The sequence below is a fragment of the Moschus berezovskii genome, chromosome 5, assembly GCF_049115385.1.
Source record: "Moschus berezovskii isolate FMDL1 chromosome 5, NW_MosBer_1.0, whole genome shotgun sequence".
NCBI classification, from domain to species: Eukaryota; Metazoa; Chordata; class Mammalia; order Artiodactyla; family Moschidae; genus Moschus; species Moschus berezovskii.
The window spans coordinates 95,636,374-95,657,296 of NC_142464.1; the positions used below are offsets into that span (position 1 = coordinate 95,636,374).

The 20,923-nt window shown below is 36.7% G+C and overlaps 1 protein-coding gene across 1 annotated transcript in view; it reads left to right on the forward strand.

Annotated features, from left to right (window-relative positions):
- Positions 1-20,923, forward strand: part of MOB1B (MOB kinase activator 1B) — a 56,206-nt gene that overhangs the window by 24,020 nt on the left and 11,263 nt on the right. The window contains exons 2-4 of the mRNA XM_055434227.2: positions 10,451-10,617; positions 16,486-16,579; positions 20,786-20,919. Of these exons, the coding sequence (XP_055290202.1) occupies positions 10,451-10,617; positions 16,486-16,579; positions 20,786-20,919 (395 nt within the window). The remainder of the gene's footprint in view (positions 1-10,450; positions 10,618-16,485; positions 16,580-20,785; positions 20,920-20,923) is intronic.

The following is a 20,923-nucleotide window of genomic DNA, read 5'->3' on the forward strand; positions in this document are numbered from 1 at the left end:
CTGCCTACTCTGTTGCAATTGGATGCTCATTCTGAACTCTGCATCTGCAGGTTTTGTTTTCTTCCTTCTTGCAGTCCAGCACATTGTAGGAGATTCTGTTACTGCTGTTGCATGGAATCACTTAGACATTTGACAATAGTCATCTCCTGAAATCTCCAGTGATTTTAGTACCTGTTTACTGATTGCAATTAATTTAGTGCTGGGCAAAGGAAACTGCAGTCTTTATAAAACTCCGATCTCAGAGGGTGATCAGAGATGAGTGATTAAACTTCAGCATCTTCATCTGTAGTGGAAATTATGCCTCAATAACTTCACAGTTGTAGAAACTAATTGGCCTTTGGTTGTGAAGTGCTTTTTATTTTCTAAGGATTATATTATAAAATTTTATGGGATATAAATAATGACTTGATCTACCTGTTCTTGTATGAAATCATGGAGTTATACTTTATAAAATTGAAATGTTACGGATATGCTGAAAACTGAGAGGTAACCCACTTAGCAGTTTAATATAATAATGTATCAGTTCAGTTCAGTTGCATAGTTGTGTCTGACACTTTGCGACCCTATGGACTTCAGCATGCCAGGTCTCCCTATCCATCACCAACTCCCGGAGTTTACCCAGACTTATTGAGTTGGTGATACCATCCAACGATCTCATCCTCTGTTGTCTCCTTCTCCAGCCTTCAATCTTTCACAGCATAGGGTCTTTTCAAATGAGTCAGCTCTTTGCATCAGGTGGCCAAAGTATTGGAGTTTCAGCTTCAACATCAGTCCTTCCAGTGAACACTGAACTCCTTTAGGATGGACTGGTTGGATCTCCTTGCAGTCCAAGGGACTCTAGGGAGTCTTCTCCAACACCACAGTTCAAAAGCATCAATTCTTCAGCGCTCAGCTTTCTTCACAGTCCAACTCTCACATCCATACATGACCACTGGAAAAACCATAGCCTTGACTAGATGGACCTCTGTTGGCAAAGTAATGTCTCTGCTTTTTAATATGCTGTCTAGGTTAGTCATAAGTTTCCTGCCAAGGAGTAAGCGTCTTTTAATTTCATAGCTGCAGTCACCATCCGCAGTGATTTTGGAGCCCAAAAAAGTAATGTCTCCCACTGTTTCCCCATCTATTTGCCGTGAAGTGACAGGACTGGATGCCATGATCTGAATGTTGAGCTTTAAGCCAACTTTTTCACTCTCCTCTTTTACTTTCATCAAGAGGCTCTTTAGTTCACTTTCTGCTGTAAGGGTGGTGTCATCTGCATATCTGAGGTTATTGATATTTCGCCTGGCAATCTTGATTCCAGCTTGTGCTTCATCCAGCCCAGTGTTTCTCATGATGTACTCTGCATATAAGTTAAATAAGCTGGGTGACAATATACAGCCTTGACGTACTCCTTTTCCTATTTGGAACCAGTCTGTTGTTCCATGTCCAGTTCTAACTATTGCTTCCTGACCTGCATACAGATTTCTCAGACAGGTCAGGTGGTCTGGTATTCCCATCTCTTTTAGAATTTTCCACAATTTATTGTGATCCACACAGTCAAAGGCTTTGGCATAGTCAATAAATCAGAAATAGATGTTTTTCTGGAACTCTCTTGCTTTTTCCATGATCCAGCATATGTTGGCAATTTGATCTCTGGTTCCTCTGCCTTTTCTCAAACCAGCTTGAACATCTGGAAGTTAATGACTCACATACTGTTGAAGCCTGGCTTGGAGAATTTTGAGCATTACTTTAGTAGTGTGTGAGATGAGTGCAAGTGTACAGTAGTTTGAGCATTCTTTGGCATTGTCTTTCTTAGGGATTGGATTGAAAACTGACCTTTTCCAGTCCTGTGGCCACTGCTGAGTTTTCCAAATATGCTGGCCTATTGAGTGCAACACTTTCTCAATATCATCTTTTAGGATTTGAAACAGCTCAACTGGAATTCCATCACCTCCACTAGCTTTGTTCATAGTGATGCTTCTTAAGGTATGTGCATGCATGCTAGGTCACTTCAGTCGTGTCTGATTCTTTGCAACCCTATGGATTGTAGCCTGCCAGGCTCCTCTGTCCAAGGTATTCTCTAGGCCAAAATAATGGAGTGGGTTGCTGTGCCGTCCTCCAGGGAATGTGTGTTAAAGAGCAAGATTTTAAATGTGGAAGTAAAGTTTCCATGACTAAAGATCTTTGGGAAACTTTGAGATAAACCATAAATGAATTTTTAAATAAATTTTCTTTACTATAGGACTTCTGATAGCTTTTAAAATACTCGTTTTAATAACATACTGGCGTATCTTTTGGCAGAGCACTAATCAGTGAAGATGTCAAGAATATTGGTTACCTTCAGTCTGATCATTCATCTTAGCATGAGATGTGTAGGTGCAACTGCATACTAACTTACCCATTTGAGTGTTGAATAGGTATCTTAAGTTAATACGGGCAAAAGTCATCTCCCGAAACCTATCTTAATAAATGGCCTGTTATCTACCTACTTGAGCCTAAAAACCTAGCAGTTTTCCTTGATTGTCTCGTCTTTACCACTCTACAAATTCTGAAATCCAAAGTGAATCCCGTTGGTTCTACCTACAAATATTGGAACCTGGCTTTATTTTTCTGTCCCCATTAGACCAGGCCATCTTTCTGCTTTATACTAGTTTCTTAACTGGGTTCTCTGTTTTCACTTTTACCCTCCTGCCAGTCCATTCTCTGCATGGAAACTAGAATGGTCTTTTTTAGATCATTAAATTAAGTCATATTATACTTCCTTTAAAAAAAAAAAGATTCTGCCATGGCTTCCCCTTTATACTTAAAATAGTAATCTAAATTCCATACTTTAGACTCTAAAATCTTAACTAGTGTGGGTCTACAAGCTTTTTCTGATTCCATATACAGTCATTCATGATGCCTTTATCACGGTTACCTTTTTACCCCTCTTTCTGAAAAAGTCGCGTTTGTGCAAACACCTAGTTTGTCCTGTAAGCCTGGAATGCTCTTCCCTCTTTGCTAGTTGTCACATGGCTGATTCCTTCTTCTTATCTTTCTGGCCTCATGGAGGCCTGCTCTAACCACCTAATCTAATAAAGTGCCTTGTCATATCAAATTATTTGTCACATCATTCTGTTATTTTCACCATAGCACTTAGCACTAACCAATATTGTATTGTTAGTTTTATTTATTTTTTTCTGCCTCCTCTCTCTACCATGAGAATAGAGATTCTCTTGTTCAGTGCTGTGTCCCAGAGTTAAAACAGTGCTACTTAGAATATAGTAGGTGGGTGGTCAGAATATTCTAGTTAGATAAAGGAATGCAAGAGTGAAATAAATGGAAGAAACTGACATTGAGTTGGTGAGGAACATTATTGTGTTATGACCAACCTAGACAGCATATTAAAAAGCAGAGACATTACTTTGCCAACCAAGGTCTGTCTAGTCAAGGCTATGGTTTTTCCCGTGGTCATGTATGAATGTGAGAGTTGGACTGTGAAGAAAGCTGATTGCCGAAGAATTGATGCTTTTGAACTGTGGTGCTGGAGAGGACTCTTGAGAGTCCCTTGGGCTGCAAGGAGATCCAACCAGTCCATTCTAAAGGAGATCAATCCTGGGTGTTCATTGGAAGGACTGATGCTAAAGCTGAAGCTGCAATACTTTGGCTACCTCATGCAATGAGTTGACTCACTGGAAAAGAGTCTGATGCTGGGAGGGATTGGGGGTGGGAGGAGACGGGGACAACAGAGAATGAGATGGCTGGATGGCATCACCGACTCTATGGACATGAGTTTGAGTGAACTCCGGGAGTTGGTGCTGGACAGGGAGGCCTGGCATGCTGTAATTCATGGGGTTGCAAAGAGTCGGACACGATTGAGTGACTGAACAGAACTGAACTTAGTTTTTTGATAGTAAAGATTTTTCTTTAAACATTTAAAAAATGCTATAATTAACACACTATAAAATTTATCTTTTAAAGTGTTCAGTGGATTTAGTATATTCACAAAATTGTGCAACCATCACAGCTGTAGAAGATAAAGATAAGTATCATGTAATATTGGGTAGTGGATAAAAGAATGGACTTCGAATATTTAAATCCTAGGCTTAAATTTTGGCTCCTTACTTTACCAATTTTAAAAGCTTGAGCAAATTAAGCACTTTAAGCCTCAGTTTTGTTACTCATAAAATAAAGTATAGCATACCTACCCTCTGAGACATCTGTATGCAGGTCAAGAAACAACAGTTAGAACCATACATGGAACAATGGACTGGTTCTAAATTAGGAAAGAAATACGTCAAGGCTGTATATTGTCACCTGGCTTATTTAACTTACATGCAGTGTACATCATACGAAATACTGGACTGGATGAAGCACAAGCTGGAATCAAGATTGCCAGGAGAAATTTCGGTAACCTCAGATATGCGGATGACACCATCCTTATGGCAGAAAGTGAAGAGGAACTGAAGAACCTCTTGATGAAAGTGAAAGAGGAGTGTGGAAAAGCTGGTTTAAAACTCAACATTCAAAAAACGAAGATCATGGCCTCCAATCCCATCACTTCATGGCAAATAGGTCCCATCACTTCATGGCAAATAGATGGGGAAACAGTGGAAACTATTTTCTTGGGCTCCAAAATCTCTGCAGATGGTGACTGCAGCCATGAAATTACAAGACGCTTGCTCCTTGTAAGAAAAGCTGTGACTAACCTAGACAGCATATTCAAAAGCAGAGACATTACTTTGCCGACAAAGGTCTGTACAGTCAAAGCTGTGATTTTTTCCAACAGTCATGTATGGATGTGAGAGTTGGGAAAAGAAAACTGAGCGCCGAAGAATTGATGCTGTTGAACTGTGGTGTTGGAGAATACTCTTGAGAGTCCCTTGGACTACAAGGAGATCAAACCAGTCAATCCTAAAGGAAATCAGTCCTGAATGTTCATTGGAAGGTCTAATGTTGAAGCTCTAATACTTTGGCCACCTTATGTGAAGAACTGACTCATTAGGAAAGACCCTGATGCTGAGAAAGATTGAAGGCAGGAGGAGAAGGGGATGACAGAGGATGAGATGGTTGGATGGCATCACCGACTTGATGGGCATGAGTTTGAGCAAGCTCCAGGAGTTGGTGATGGACAGGGAGGCCTGGAATGCTTCATTCTATGGGGTTGCAAAGAGTCGAACATGACTGAGCAAATGAACTGAACCGAACTGATAGACATCATAGAGTTATGAAGATTAAATGAGATATTGTATGTAAAATACTTAGAGAGTACAAAGTCTGCAGTGAATGGTAGTTAATATTAATCATCATCATTACTATTGTAACCCAGGAATTTCCAGTCTGAAGTTGACTGAAATTAACAAGTGTTTATCAAGTCCCTGATCTCTAGTATTGGACTTAGACCTATAGAAGGAGCTGCTGATGTGAATGACAGGTTGATAGCGAAGGTGGATCAAAGAGAGCTAATATTAATGGGATTCTTACTACAAGGTTCAATAGCAACATAGGTATCATTATTACAAATGATAATAATGTAAAGTGACTTGAAGATAAAGGACTGTTTTTTTTTTTAACTTTTTATTTTGTATTGGAGTACAGGTGATTAACAAGTTGCGGTAGTTGCAGATGGATAGCAAAGGAACTCAGTCATACATATACATGTATCCATTCTCCCCCATACTCCTCTGCCATCCAGTCTGCCAACTAACATTGAGCAGAGTTCTGTGTTCTATACAGTAGGTCCTTGTTGATCATCTGTTTTGAAAATAGCTTATATACATGCCAATCCCAAACTTTAACTATCCTTTACTCCCAGCCTTCCTCCTGGCAACCATAAGTTCATTCTTTAAGTCTTTGAGTCTGTTTTGTAAATAAGTTCATTTGTGTCATTTCTTTTTAGATTCTGCATTTAAAAGGATGTCATATGCTATTTCTCCTCTGTCTGACTTTACTCAGTATCACAATCTCTAGGTCCACTCCTGTTGCTGCAAATGGCTTTGTTTCATTCTTTTTAGTGGCCAAGTAATATTCTATTGTATATATACATCTCATTTTCTTTATCCATTTCTCTGTTGATGGGCATTTAGGTTGCTTGCATGTCTTGGCTATTGTACATAGTGCCGCAGTGAACGTTGGAATGCATTTATCCTTTTGGACCATGTTTTTCTCTGGATGTGTGCCCAAGAATGGGATTGCAGGGTCACATGATAGCTCTGTTTTTGGTTTTTTAAGGAGTCTTCATACTCTTCTTCCTAGTGGCTGTACCAGTTTATGTTCCAAACAGTGTAGGAGGGTTCCCTTCTCTCCACACCTTCTCCAGCATTTATTGTTTATGGATTTTATGATGATAGTGGTTTTCACTGGTATGAGATGATATCTCATTGTAGATTTGATTTGCATTTCTTTAATAATTAGCAGTGTTGAGCATCTTTCATGTGCCTCTTGGCCATTTGTATTATGGAGAAATGTTTATTTAGGTCTTCTGCCCATTTTTTATTATGTTTTATGTTTTGATGATTTTAAGCCTCATTAGCTACTTGAAGGTTTTGGAGACTAATCTGTTGTTGGTCACTTCATTTGCAAATATTTTCTCCCAATCTATGAGTTGTCTTTTGTTGAATCCCACTTCTGCCATTTAATTAGCTGGGTGATCAGAGTAAGTCGCTTAACTTTGAAGATATGGAGTTATTGACGCAAATAAGTTGATGCAAATTTGTTTCTAATTTTGAATATATTGATGTGTTTTTCACTGTCTAAATTATATACAGATATATATTCTTCTAACCCTTCCTAGTGGGGTTTCCCCAGTGGTTCCGACGGTAAAGAATCTGCCTGCAATGCAGGAGACCTGGATTTGGTCCCTGGGTAGGGAAGATACCCTGGAGAAGGGAATGGCTATCCAGTTCAGTTCTTGCCTGGGAAATCCCACGGACACAGGAGCCTGGAGAGCTGCAAAGAGTTGCAAAGAGTCAGACACCACTAAGTGACTAACACTTTTACTTTTCAGCCCTTCCTAGTACCCCTGTTTTGAGTTCTCTGTAAAAACCCCCTCCCCGATTCCTTCAGCCTTAAATTCTCCAACCCAATTTAGAAAATAGTGATTTTGTTGATAGTTGGATTGAACAGTAAATAGTTAAAATTGAGGGTAATGATGGGTGTAACTGTGTTGAGATGGTAACAAATGGTTTATGAGAATAAATGTAGATGTCACAGTGGGGACCAGTCTATTCTTTAGGGTCTCAAAGAGGAAGTACACAATGCTTTTGAAATTTACTAAAAGTAGATCAAATTGAATGACTAATTATAAGGGATTTGTGATCAGAGTTTTCCCTTAAGACTCAGTTATTTACTTGTGGAGCCATTCTTTCTTTCTCTAGAAATTGATTGACTTTCAAATACGAGTAAAAGGAATGGGATAAACAAACCTAACTGCTGGGTATTTATTTTAAAAGAAAAGACCTCGGGGTAATGCTAATCACATTTACATTTCTAATCAGCAAGCTCTAAGTTGTCATATAGTTATGATATCCTGTTGAAAGTTATACAAGAGAAACTAGCTGAATTCCTGTCCTCTAAGACCAAAAATGTATACAACTACTCTCATACATTGTTAATGAGTTTTAAAAGAATCCAGCTTATTTTTGGGGAAAAAATAGACCTTATGTAAACATTAAAAATGTATATGCCCTTTAGCAGGATAATTTTACTTTTAAGAATTTATCTTTTATAATATGAGGAGACTTACTACAGCATTGTTTAAAGTGATAAATGACTGGAAACAACCTAAATGTTTATCAGTAGGTGACTGGTTGAAAATATTATCTATCTATATAAGAAAATATTATTCAGTCTTTAAAAAGAATAAAGTAAATCTACTTCTACTTTAAAGTACAACAATCTTCTGGACATATTAAAGAGGAAAACATTCTTTAGTATACTGTAGTATGCAGCAGTTGTATAAAACAAGCACAAACATTTTTATGCTTGTATAGACAGACTCCGAAAAGGATGGGGTGGGGGGCTACATACTTTCTGTTATTGAAAATGTTTTTTAATATTTGCATCAAATATCTTAACATGCCATGTGAGATACTGGGTTAGCTGAAAAGTTCGTTTGGGTTTTTTCATAGACCTGATATATTTGGCCACATTAGTGTAAGAGCTTGCACTCACTAATGAGGAATTTTGTGTACATGTTTTGGTGCTTGGGCTTTTGAACTTGAGTACTCTTCAGTTGGTCTTTTGACATGGGAATAAGGAGCAGTACTGATCACCCCTTCCAGAGTAGGGTGCATCCTGGTTGAAGTTTCAGCTAGCAGTTGAAAAAGTTGAATATAATTTGAAAAAAAAGACATTTAAAAAATCAGAATACTGAGATGATTATTTTGCGTGAATAAAGCAGAAGGGTCAAAGAAAGGGAATTCGGTGGAGGGCTTCAAAGCATTTTGGAAGTATTACTGTGCATGAACGTGAGGAACTGCTAAGGGAGAGAACTCGGGGAACTGAAAGCATTTTATGAACGTCACCTCATCTCTGAAGTATACCCTTCTGTAAAAAGTTATTTTCCAGACTTTCAAAAAAGCAAAATAAAGAAGTCGAAGCCCAGATGATAATTTGTAGTTTCCTAAGTAACATAAGAAGAAAATAGCAAAATGAGGACTGGCACCTTGCTTTCTTGATTTCCTGTCTATCCCCACCATTATTCTGAGATCACTTGAACCTTGATACAGGAAAAACAAACCAAAACAGTTTTTTTTTAATTCTATTTGTAACTTAATGTGTAAGATCATTTGTTTCCAAAGTAAAAATTTCCCCATCCAGTCTTAGGAAATGAGAGTGGGAATAGGGATTGAGTCCACCTTTGGATATTGGACTACCATTTCGTTTTTTACTGTGAGTCATTCTGGTTCAGGAAAAGGAAGGATACTAACATTTGCACAACATTTTACAGTTTTAAAAGCTTTTTTTTTTTTTATCATTTTTTGTTTTCTCATTTTGCAGCTCTTGCATGATACAGGTAATGGTAATGTTTTATTATTGTTGTTAGGCTTTCACTATTAAAGAAAAAATAGGCTCAAGGAAGTTGGGTAATTTGCCTTAAATAACAGCTGATTTAGTGTCAGAACTGACCTTCACAAAACCAAACTCAGATTTATTTATTTTCTTTTTACGCAAGTGTAAGCTTTGAGGAGAACGTGTTTAGTTTTGTGGAAGACCAATTCTGAATGGGTCATCAATCAAGAAAACATTTGGAAGCCTAACACTTGAAGGGACAGTGGTTCAATAAATAGATGTTTGTGGGGACCCTCCTGGGTGCAGGCACAGCTAATGTGCTTGCTGTTCTCCTGTTCTCTGCCAGCCCTTTCCAGAGCAGCTTTGTGACATCATCAGTTGCGGCACCGGTTTGATCAGTGGGTTAATTAAAGGGAGAGTGCTTAACACTTGGTCTGAATACATATACCAGACTGGTGTTAGGAGAGCTATTTTTGTACTTAATCATACAAAAATTAGTAAAAATGTCTTTTATCAAAAAATTTATTGGTCAGTTTATTTTTCACACTAAATTTTGATGGAGGAGAAGGAAAATGAAATATGCCTCAAGTTTGGTAGTCATGATAATCTTTTCTGTGTTTTCATATTTCATATTTCAGAGCTGCTGGGAGAGAATTTGACTTTTAATACATTATCTGATTAAACTGAAGAAGAGTTTCCATACTCTAATGTGGGTCCAGAGCCTTACTATGTTTAATATTTGACTTTAGGGTTTACTCTGAAGTGCACTGGGAAGCCACTGAGCATGGTTTTAAGCAGAGGAGTAACGTCGCCTGATTAATGTTTGTAAAGAGATTCTTGGCTGTTGAGTAGAGACTGAAGTGATTTAGCACGTGTCTGTGTGCACACACACACCTGGCAAAGAGATAGACATATACACACCACACCCCTGGCACGGAGCGGGGTCAGCAGTAAGAGTTGAGCCTGGGCTGGGAAGATCCTCTGGAGTGGGGGACATGGCAACCCATTCCAGTATTCTTGCCTGGAAAATCCCCATGGACAGAGGAGCCTGGCGGGCTACAGTGCTTCTTGTACAAATAAAATTATTTATCTTAGAATGAGAGACTTAGAATAGGGGTAAAAAATAATACAATGACTAAAGATTATCACAGACTCCTTTTTATTTTTATATATTACAACCTTTAATCCTGAATCATTAATTTATTGTTGGATTTGTTAGCTGGATTAGTTATAGCTAAAAATTCTGTTTTCTCCTTTCTAGTTACAGTAGAGAATATAGAGAAGGTTTGTGGGAGTTTGGGATATCAAACAGTAGTTACAGCAATGATATTTCCAAGATTTAATGTAGCCAGTACAATTTCAAGCTATGTATGGTGGACTTTGAGGATCACTTCTGTGTTATTTTATCCAGTAGTATAGTGTGGTAGACTCTGTGGAAGGTCATGCCTTAAACACTTTTTTTTTTCTTTTCTGTTCATAGTGGGAGTCGCTCATCTAAAACATTTAAACCAAAGAAGAACATTCCAGAGGGTTCTCACCAGTATGAACTCTTAAAGCATGCAGAGGCCACTCTTGGCAGTGGCAACCTCCGGATGGCTGTCATGCTTCCTGAGGGGGAAGATCTAAATGAGTGGGTTGCAGTGAACAGTAAGTAACCTTTCTGTTTCTCAATGGACTCTCAATTAGGTTAGTTGACTCACTGTAGGTGAGTATTGGGTGCTGTGTTTTCTAGCATTTGGTTAGCAGCCTAACACCACAATATAGTGGTACCTCAATCCACTTTAACCTTTATGATACTTTATTTCTGAATATGGAATTACATGAAATTATCTCCTGTCATCATGTAATACAAAGCATAGATTTACCATCTTCTTGAAAAAAATAATAATACAGCAATTGATCTATAGGACACTATGTGTCTGGCACTCTGCTGTTGTTTCTACATGAATTATTTTTATTTATTTTATTGATGTTTAATTGATTTATAATATTATATTGTTTTCACGTGTATATAGTGATTCAGTATTTTTATAGATTATACTGCATCTAAAGTTACTGCAGTATAATGGCTGTATTTCCCTGTGCTGTACAATATACCCTTGTAGCTTATTTGTTTGATACTTGCTGGTTTGTACCTCTTAATGCCCTGTCTCTATCTGGCCCTTCTTCCTTTTTCTCTCCCTACTGGTAACCAATAGTTTGTTCTCTATATCTGTGAGTCTGTTTCTGTTTTGTTATATTCATTCATTTTATTTTTTAGATCCTACATTTAAGTGATATCATATAGAATTTGTTTTTCTGAGTTTGGCTTAACTTCATTAAGCAAAATACCTTCTAGGTCCATCCATGTTGTTGTAAATGGTAAATTTCATTATTTTTTATGGCTCAGTAATGTACCATGGTATGTGTGTGTGTATGTGAGGGAGATATATATATATATGTATAATATAAATATGCACACACACCGTTATCCATTTATCTGTTGATGGATGTTTTAGGTTTCTTCTGTATCTTGGCTATTAACTTCCATATACTGCTTTGACTTTGGGGTGCATGTATCTTTTCAAATTATTGTTTTTATTTTCTTCTACATGGATTACTTTATTTCATCTTTACAACCTCATGATGTAGGTATTATCATTATCCGAGTATATTGATAAGAAATCTGAGAAAATTGTAGTAATTAGGCTAGGTTATATAGCTAGTAGTGGTAGAGGCTGGGCTCAAATATAGTTATAAAATTTCAGAGACTGCTTTAACCACTATGCAAGATTGCCTCTTTGAGTAGTATATTCAGTTATTTGTCTTAACTATCTTTTTTTTTTTTAAAATTCAATAGTGATCTTATGAAATTAGTGAAATATATTTATTATATATTCTTAACCTCTAGGAAGAAAAAAATATAAGTAAAAAGGAAATATATTCCTGGGAATTAAGCAGAGAAAGTGGGGAAATAAAAGTGGTACTTTTAGTATCTAAGGTTTATGAGCCTCGGTGAGGAAATTAATAATGTTTTATAATTGGAGGAAATTTATATGACTCTAATAGAAATAAAATTAAATTTAATTGAATTTAATTCAATACTAAATGTCTAGGCTTTGATTAAGGAAAAGCAGAACCATATTTTTATTATATTTGATGGTTTATTGTGGTTTGAAACATATCATGGGATTTATAAATTGAGCTGCCACCCACTGATAACTTTTAGGAACCTAAAGGATTTTACTGAGATGTCTTTAAACCTCACTGTGACAGCAGTTCCTGGAGAGCAGTATTTATTATACTACAGTTATCCTCCTGACCCCAGAGAGTTTATTTACTGAAGAGATAAAAGTAATTTGTTTTCTTTATTGTTGAGACTCATCTAACTTATTAGATAGTTCTGTGATACTTTAAGGACAATATTCCGAATAAATTTCGAACATATGTGCATATTCTTTTTTTGGATACTTTTTTGTGCCTTTTCTTATACCATTTATTTGAGAGCTCATTTTCTAATTTGAAAACCTGAGGAAGTAGGTAGCTAATGGGAACTTGTGGTATAGCACAGGGAGCTCAGTTTGATGATCTGTGATGACCCTAGATGTTGGGATGGGGGATTGGGAGGGATGTCCAAGAGGGAGGGGATATATGTATACATATAGCTGGAATCACTTCATTGTACAGCAGAAACTAACACAGCAGTGTAACATAGAGCTTCTGTCCTATATGAGATTCTGACTTTTAAGTATGAACTCAGATCATTGTTATCTGTCTGTATTCTGCCTCCATAACCAGAACTGTCTGTACTATTGAAATGTCTGGAACTTCAGGAACTTCTAAAATTTCACAGGCATTTTGCAATTACAGCCGGAAGAAAATTACTTTGAACTGATGTGTTAGAACATCCCCATAGAACATGGAATTCTGCTTTTAAAATATAGCAATTGACTGAAATATTGGACTGCAGTTTTTTCTTATATGTACATATAGTAATCGTTCCAAATGACACTTGATAAAGTGAATAGGATTTTAGACTAAACAGATAATTTCCATTCACTGACAGTGATTAAGTAAGCATTTCGGGTACATAAAAGGCTGACGGGAATTTGTTGATAAGATTGATATCTTAATGGCCTTTTGGCTTCAGTTTACTTGCCCGACGAAGATAAACAGTAGAAGATGGGACATTTTACAAATTCAGTAACTAATCTCATAGCAGAAACCAGAGGCTGTTTTTGAACATTCTGCTGCTAGAAAGAGTGATAGCTTAAAGAAGATAGAAAATTCAGAGTTTTGGAAAAAGCAGATGGATAGCTTATAATTAATTTTTGTTGCATAGAATATTGAAGCCATGTCTTTGTGGAAGAAAACTAACAGTGACTAAATGTCTCCTTTACGACAGACAAGTATTTTCTTTTTTTTTTTTTTTTTTAGCACTTGCAATAAACCAAATTTTAGAGGTAGGAAACTGAGATCCAGGGAGTTTAAGTAACAACTGTTAAGTATAGAGTTGGGATTCAAAGCCACAGGTTACCCTTTGTTCACATGGAGGACAACTCAATTAAAAATGGGCCAAAGAACTAAATAGACATTTTCCCAAAGAAAACATACAGATGGCTACTAAGCACATGAAAAGATGCTCAGCATCACTAATTATCCGAAAAGTACAAATAAAACCACAATAAGTACTTGGGTGCAATCTCATAAATGACAGAATGATCTCTGTTCGTTTCTAAGGCAAATCGTTCAATATCACAGTAATCCAACCAATAATGCTGAAGAAGCTGAACAGTTCTATGAAGACCTCCGTGACCTTCTAGAACTAACACCCAAAAAAGATGTCCTTTTCATCATAGGGGATTGGAATGCAAAAGTAGGAAGTCAAGAGATACGTGGAGTAACAGGCAAGTTTGGCCTTGGAATACAAAATGAAACAGGGCAAAGGCTAACAGAGTTTTGCCAAGAGAACGCACTGGTCATAGCAAACACCCTCTTCCAACAACACAAGAGACTACTCTACACATGGACATCACCAGGTGGCCAATACTGAAATCAGATTGATTATATTTTTTGCAGCCAAAGATGGAGAAGCTTTATACAGTCAGCAAAAACAAGACTGGGAGCTGACTGTGGCTCAGATCATGAACTCCTTTTTGCAAAATTCAGACTTAAGTTGAAGAAGGTAGGAAAAACCACTAGACCATTCAGATATGACCTAAATCAAATTCCTTACGATTATACAGTGGAAGTGACAAATAGATTCAAGGGCGTAGATCTGATAGAGTGCCTGAAGAACTATGGATGGAGGTTCCTAGTATTGTACAGGAGGTGGTGATCAAAACCATCCCCAAGAAAAAGAAATGCAAAAAGGCAAAATGGTTGTATGAGGAGTCTTACAAATAACTGAGAAAAGAAGAGGAGCGAAAGGCAAAGGAGAAAAAGAAAGGTATATCCACCAGAATGCAGAGTTCCAAAGACCCCTAAGGAGAGATAAGAAAGCCTTCCTAAGTGATCAATGCAGATAAATAGAGGAAAACAATAGAATGGGAAAGACTGGAGATCTCTTCAAAAAATTAGAGATACCAAGGGAACATTTCATGTGAAGATGGGCACAATAAAGGACAGATCGGTCTGGACCTAACAGAAGCATATTAAGAAGAGGTGGCAAGAATACACAGAAGAACTATACAAAAAAGATCTTGATGACCTAGATAGCCACGATGGTGTGATCACTCACCTAGAGCCAGACATCCTGGACTGTGAAGTCAAATGGGCCTTGGGAAGCATCACTATGAACAAAGCTAGTGGAGGTGATGGAATTCCAGCTGAACTATTTCAAATCCTAAGAGATGATGCTGTTAAAGTGCTGTACTCAATATGCCGGCAAATTTGGAAAACTCAGCAGTAGCCACAGGACTGGAAAAGGTCAGTTTTCAGTCCAATCTCAGTCTCATGGATCATAGAAGAAAAGAAGCAAGATAATTTCAGAAAAACATCTGCTTCACTGACTGCATTAAAACCTTTGACTGTGTGGATCACAGCAAACTGTGGAAAATTCTTTTTTTTTTTTTTTTTTAAATTCTTAAAGAGATGGAAATACTGGACCACCTTACCTGCCTCCTGAGAAATCTGTATGTAGGTCAAGAAGCAGTGGTTTGAACTGGACATGGAACAATGGACTGGTTCCAAATTGGGAAAGGAGTACATCAAGGCTGTGTATTGTCACCCTGCTTATTTAACTTATATGCAGAGTACATCATGTGAAATGCCAGACTGGATGAAGCAACACGCTAGAATCAAGACTGCCAGGAGAAATATCAATAACCTCAGATACACAGATGATACCACCCTTATGGCAGAAAGCAAAGAGGAGCTAAAGACCCTCTTGATGAACGCAAAAGAGTAGAGTAGACAAGCTGGCTTAAAACTCAACATTCAGAAAACTAGGATCATGGCATGCGGTCCCATCACTTCATGGCAAATAGATGGGGGAACAATGGAAGCAGTGAGAGATTTTATTTTCTTGGGCTCCAAAATCACTGCAGATGGTGACTGCAGCTGCTAAATTAAAAGACACTTGCTCCTTAGAAGAAAAACTATGACCAAGCTAGCTAGTATATTAAAAAGGAGGTGGAGGTCCATCTAGTCAAAGCTATGGTTTTTCCAGTAGTCATGCATGGATGTGAAATTTGGACCATCAAGAAAGCTGAGCACTGAAGAACTGATGCTTTTGAACTGTGGTGTTAGAGAAGACTCTTGAGAGTCCCTTGGACTGCAAGGAGATCAAACCAGTCTATCCTGAAGAAAATCAGTCCTGAATATTCATTGGAAGGACTGATGCTGAAGCTAAAGCTCCATTACTTTGGCCACCTGATGTGAAGAACTGACTCATTAGAAAAGACCCTGATGCTGGAAAAGATTGAAGGCAGGAAGAGATGGGAACGACGGAGGATAAGATAGTTGGATGTCATCACTGACTCAATGGGCATGAATTTGAGCACGCTTCAGGAGTTGGCGATGGATAGGGAAGCCTCGCATGCTGCAGTCCACGGGGTTACAATGAGTTGGAAACAACTGAGTGACTGAACTGTACTGAACTAAGTGAAAAATCGAGTTTTAGTCTTCCATAGAGATAGCCAAGAGACTCAGAAACTCTCACTCTTAGTTATCTATGGAAGTTCTTTATATATTCTGAATAGATTTTTATTGATTACATGTGTTGAAAATAAATTTTCCCACTCTGTGCTTGCTTTGTTTAAAATTTGTTTATTTTTAATTGAAGGGTAATTATAATATTGTGTTGGTTTCTGCCATACATCAACATGGAGTGCTTGCCTTTTTCTTCTCTTTAGGGAGTCACTTAACCAGAAGCTCCCAAATTCAGTGAGTTAAGTATTGTTTCTTGTATACTTATTATCTTTTCTTTGTTGAGGAAAGAATATGGATAGAGCTCATATTTGGCTGAAATAAAAGATTCTCTTTGAGTAAAATTAAAATTTAACTTTTTACGTATAAATGATATTTGCTTTGCAGCTGTAGATTTCTTCAATCAGATCAACATGCTGTATGGAACAATCACAGATTTTTGTACAGAAGAAAGTTGTCCAGTGATGTCAGCTGGCCCAAAGTAAGATATGGTTTATGATCACTTCTCAGTTTTACTGTATCATACAGTTCTTAGATAAGAAGAAAATTTCTTACTTTACAATTTCTGTATTTACCATCTCCTTCAGTGATTCACCAGTGACTAGTATTTTGAGTCGAGGGTTCCTTAGCCTAAGCTTTATGGTCCTCCCTATTGTATTGTCCTCCATCCTGCCTTCTTCCTGTTTGCTTCTGCTTCTCTATCCGAACTAGATTATTACAAATGCTTCCATTACAGTTAAAAAAATAAAAATAATTGTTGATATACAAAGTTATGTTAGTTTCAGGGGAATTGCATAATGATTTGACATTTCCATACACTATGAAATGATCGTCATGTTAAGTCTAGTAGTCATGTGTTCCCATACAAAGCTATTACAGTGTCATTGACCATACTCCTTATGTTGAATAGTATATTCTCAAGCTGACTTATAACTGGAGGTTTGTATCTTTAAATAAATATACATATATACACATACTGCATATTATTTATTTATTCATCTGTTGATAGACACTTAACTTACTTTCATATTTTAGGTATTGAAAATAATGTTGCAATGAAAAATAGTTTGCATGTATCTTTTCAGATTAGTGTTTGTGTTTTCTTTGCGTAAATACCCAGAAATGAAATTGCCGGCTCTTATGGCAGTTCTATTTTAATATTCTGAAGATATTCTGAAGCACCTCTGTACATTTTTCCATAATGGCTGCACCAATTCACAGTTCCATCAACAGTGCATAAAAATTTCCTTTTTGTTACATGCTTGTCAATACTTATTATTTGTTGTCTTTTTGATAATAGCCATTTTAACGGATGTGAAACAGTATCTCATTATGGTTTTAGTTTGCATTTCCCTCATGATTGATGAAATTGAGCATCTTTTAATGTGTCTGTTGGCCATCTATATATATCTTTGTAAAAATGTCTATTCAGCTCCTCTGTCCATCTTTTAATTGGGTTGTTTATTTTTTTGATGTTAAGTTATATGAGTTCTTTGGCAGAATTCACTTGTGAAGCTATTTGGTCTTTCACTTTTGTTTGTGGGGAGGTTTTTTTGTTTGTTTTTTAAAATTACTGATTCAGTTTCACTACTGGTAATCCATCTGTTCATATTTCCTATTTTTTCCAGATTCTGTTTTGGGAGATTATATGTTTCTAGGAGTTTATCACTTTCTTCTTAAGTTATCCATTTGATTGGCTGTGATTTTTTTAATCTTAATGATCATTTGTATTTCTGTGTTATTGTTTTTAACTTCTTTGATTTCTGATTTTATTTCTTTGGGTTTATCAATTTTGTTTATTTTTTCAGAGAGCCAGCTCTCAGTTTCATTGATCTTTTCTATTTTTTTTTCTTAGTTTCTATCTCATTTAATTATGCTCTGTTCCTCATGATTTCTTTCTTTCCACTAACTTTGGGTTTTATTTGTTCCATTTTCCCATGTAATTAAAGCTTAGATTGTTTATTTGAGATTTTTCTTATTTCCTGAGGTAGGCTTATATTACTATAAACTTCCCTCTTAGAACTGCTTTTGCTGCATCCCGTATATTTTGGATCACTATGTTTTTGTTTTCATTTGTCTCTAGGTATTTTTTTATTTCCTCTTTGATTTCTTCAGTGACCCATTGGTTTTTGGGTACTATGTTGTTTAGACTCCACCTGCTAGTACTTTTTGCAGTTTTTTCTTGGAGTGGTTTCTCTGTTATTATTTATTATTGTTATTTACCAAGAAATGAATATTTGTGAATTTGCAGTTTAAAAGTTCATACCATGATGACAGAAATAAATTTCAAACAACTATCTGTCAAAGGTGAAATTAAAAAAATCATTGGGGACAAAATAGAATCAGAAGATGAAGTCATCTTAAGTATAGTGAAAGTGCAAGTTGCTCAGTTGTGTCTGGCTCTTTGCGACCCCATGGTCTCTACAGTCCATGGAATTCTCCAGGCCAGAATACTGGAGTGGGTAGCCTTTCCCTTCTCCAGAGGATCTTCCCAACCCAGGGGTCGAACCCAGGTCTCCCACATTGCAGACAGATTCTTTACCAGCTGAACCACAAGGGAAGCCCAAGAATACTGGAGTGGATAGCCTATCCTTTCTCCAGCTGATCTTCCCGACCCAGGAATTAAACCGGGGTCTCCTGCATTGCAGGCGGATTCTTACCAACTGAGCTGTCAGGGAATCCCCATCTTAAGTATAAACATGACAAAAGAAAAAGATTCAGGGGATCATAATAAACTCTAGAAGTATAAGCAATGTACAGTTTTGTTTTTCAGAAAGCTTTATGGCATTGAAAATTAGTATTTTTTTAAGAAAGCTTCAGGATATTGAAAATGATTTTTGGTTTACTGTGTCTGCTTTTGACTTTCGCATTTAAAAATGAATATAGGGAGCTTCCCTGGTGGTCCCGTGGCTAAGATTCCAAGCTTCCAGTGTAGGGGGTGCAGGTTCTATTCCTGGTCAGAGCATTAGATCCCACATGCCACAGCTAAATCCTGTGTACTGCAACTAAGACTCAGTGCAGCCAAATAAATAAAATACAAATTTTAAAAAATGAATTTGGAATACCTGGGAATCATTAACAGAATGAAAAACATGATTATAAGAGAAATGCAAAACCATTAAGGATTTATAACATAAGGGAGAAAATGTAGGTGAATTCCTGTGTTTTTAAGCAAAAACTAAGCTGTTGCTGTTGTTTAGTCACTCAGTCTTGTCTGACTCTGTATGTCCCCATGGACTGTAACTCCCCAGGCTTCTCTGTCCGTAAAATTTCCCAGACAAGAATACTGGAGTGGAAATGGGTTGCCATTTCCTTCTCCAGGAAGACTAAGTAATGATGCTTTAAAGTCCTACCATTCATATTCTCTCTGTCTCCAGAGAGAATCAAACAAGAAGAAGCTTAAGTCACACTTGAGACTTTGTTTTATATTAGGAAGAATCTCTTGACTATGAAAGTGATTAAATAGTGAAACAGGATGCCAAGAAGTGTTGGGAAATTGCCTGTTGGAGACCTTCAAAGTAAACTTGACATTTCATCCCTTTTTCCCAGTGTTGGCAAGAAGACATGGTGTCACAGTATTTATTTGAGTGTATCCTATTTAACATTTACTGTTCAAGTGTGAACAGTATGATTAAATAGAAAGCATCCCTATTTATCCTGTCTCAAGATGGTTTTCATTGTTTAAAATACCCTGTAGTATTTTTACATTATATTTTCTTTCAGCTCCTTTTCTAGCCTTACTCACCTATTGTTCTGTCAGTCCAAACTCTGGGGCAAGGTTAGAAAAACAACTGATTCAAAGGGAGAGGCAGAGGTAACCTTTCAGAAACTAAACTAAATGCTAGTTCAGTTTAGACATTTTTGTACTTTGGAGTTTCAACTGCATGCTTATTATCTCAAAAATCAGATTGTGGTTGTGAGTGTACGTTTGTGTAGTTAACTCCATGAGCATTCTGTTGCACTGTTTTTACATACTCATTTACAGGTTTGTCTTCTCTACCAGTCTTTTTTTCTCTGTGAGAAGAGAGAAAACGTCTTTCATTTCAGTGTTGCTTGTTCAAGAGCAGCATTCCTTGTCTCATATTATAGGTGCATATTAAAAGTTTATTGTGCCAAAGGATAGTATCTGGTTAATACCTAAATACTATAGGCATCTTTATTTGGAGTTCCAGTCTTCCTCAAAGGCTTGTTTAGCTCCTCAACCAAGTATACTCAAATATTGAATCATTCTCTTTATTTTACTTTGACACTTCTGTTTTATTCTCTGTCCTTAACCCAAATTTTAACGCCCCAAGTTAAAGAGAATTGTACTGTGTAAGGAGAAATGTTTTTCAGGAAGAAGACAACAATTATAAAGATTACAGATGATCATCATAGAAGTGGGAAATAAACTTAGGATTTCTACTGTGGCAATTTATACTGTATGTGATTCTAAAATATAAAAGTTATATATGAAGGAAAGTTCACAAAAAATGAGTTTGGTGGAATCTTAGTTTGTATCCTGATAAATGCAAAATAGTCTAATAGCAATTTAAAAATGCCAAATACAAAAAAATAGTTATTTGGAGGAAGAGATTAAAATATGTCCTGAATATATTCATAATAAACATATGTGTAATACAAAAAATACAGACATTATGTATAGATTATATTGATATTCTGTGTGCTTTTTATCTTTCCAATACAGATATGAGTATCATTGGGCAGATGGAACAAATATAAAGAAGCCTATTAAGTGCTCTGCACCAAAGTATATTGATTACCTGATGACTTGGGTTCAGGACCAGTTGGATGATGAGACATTATTTCCATCAAAAATTGGTAT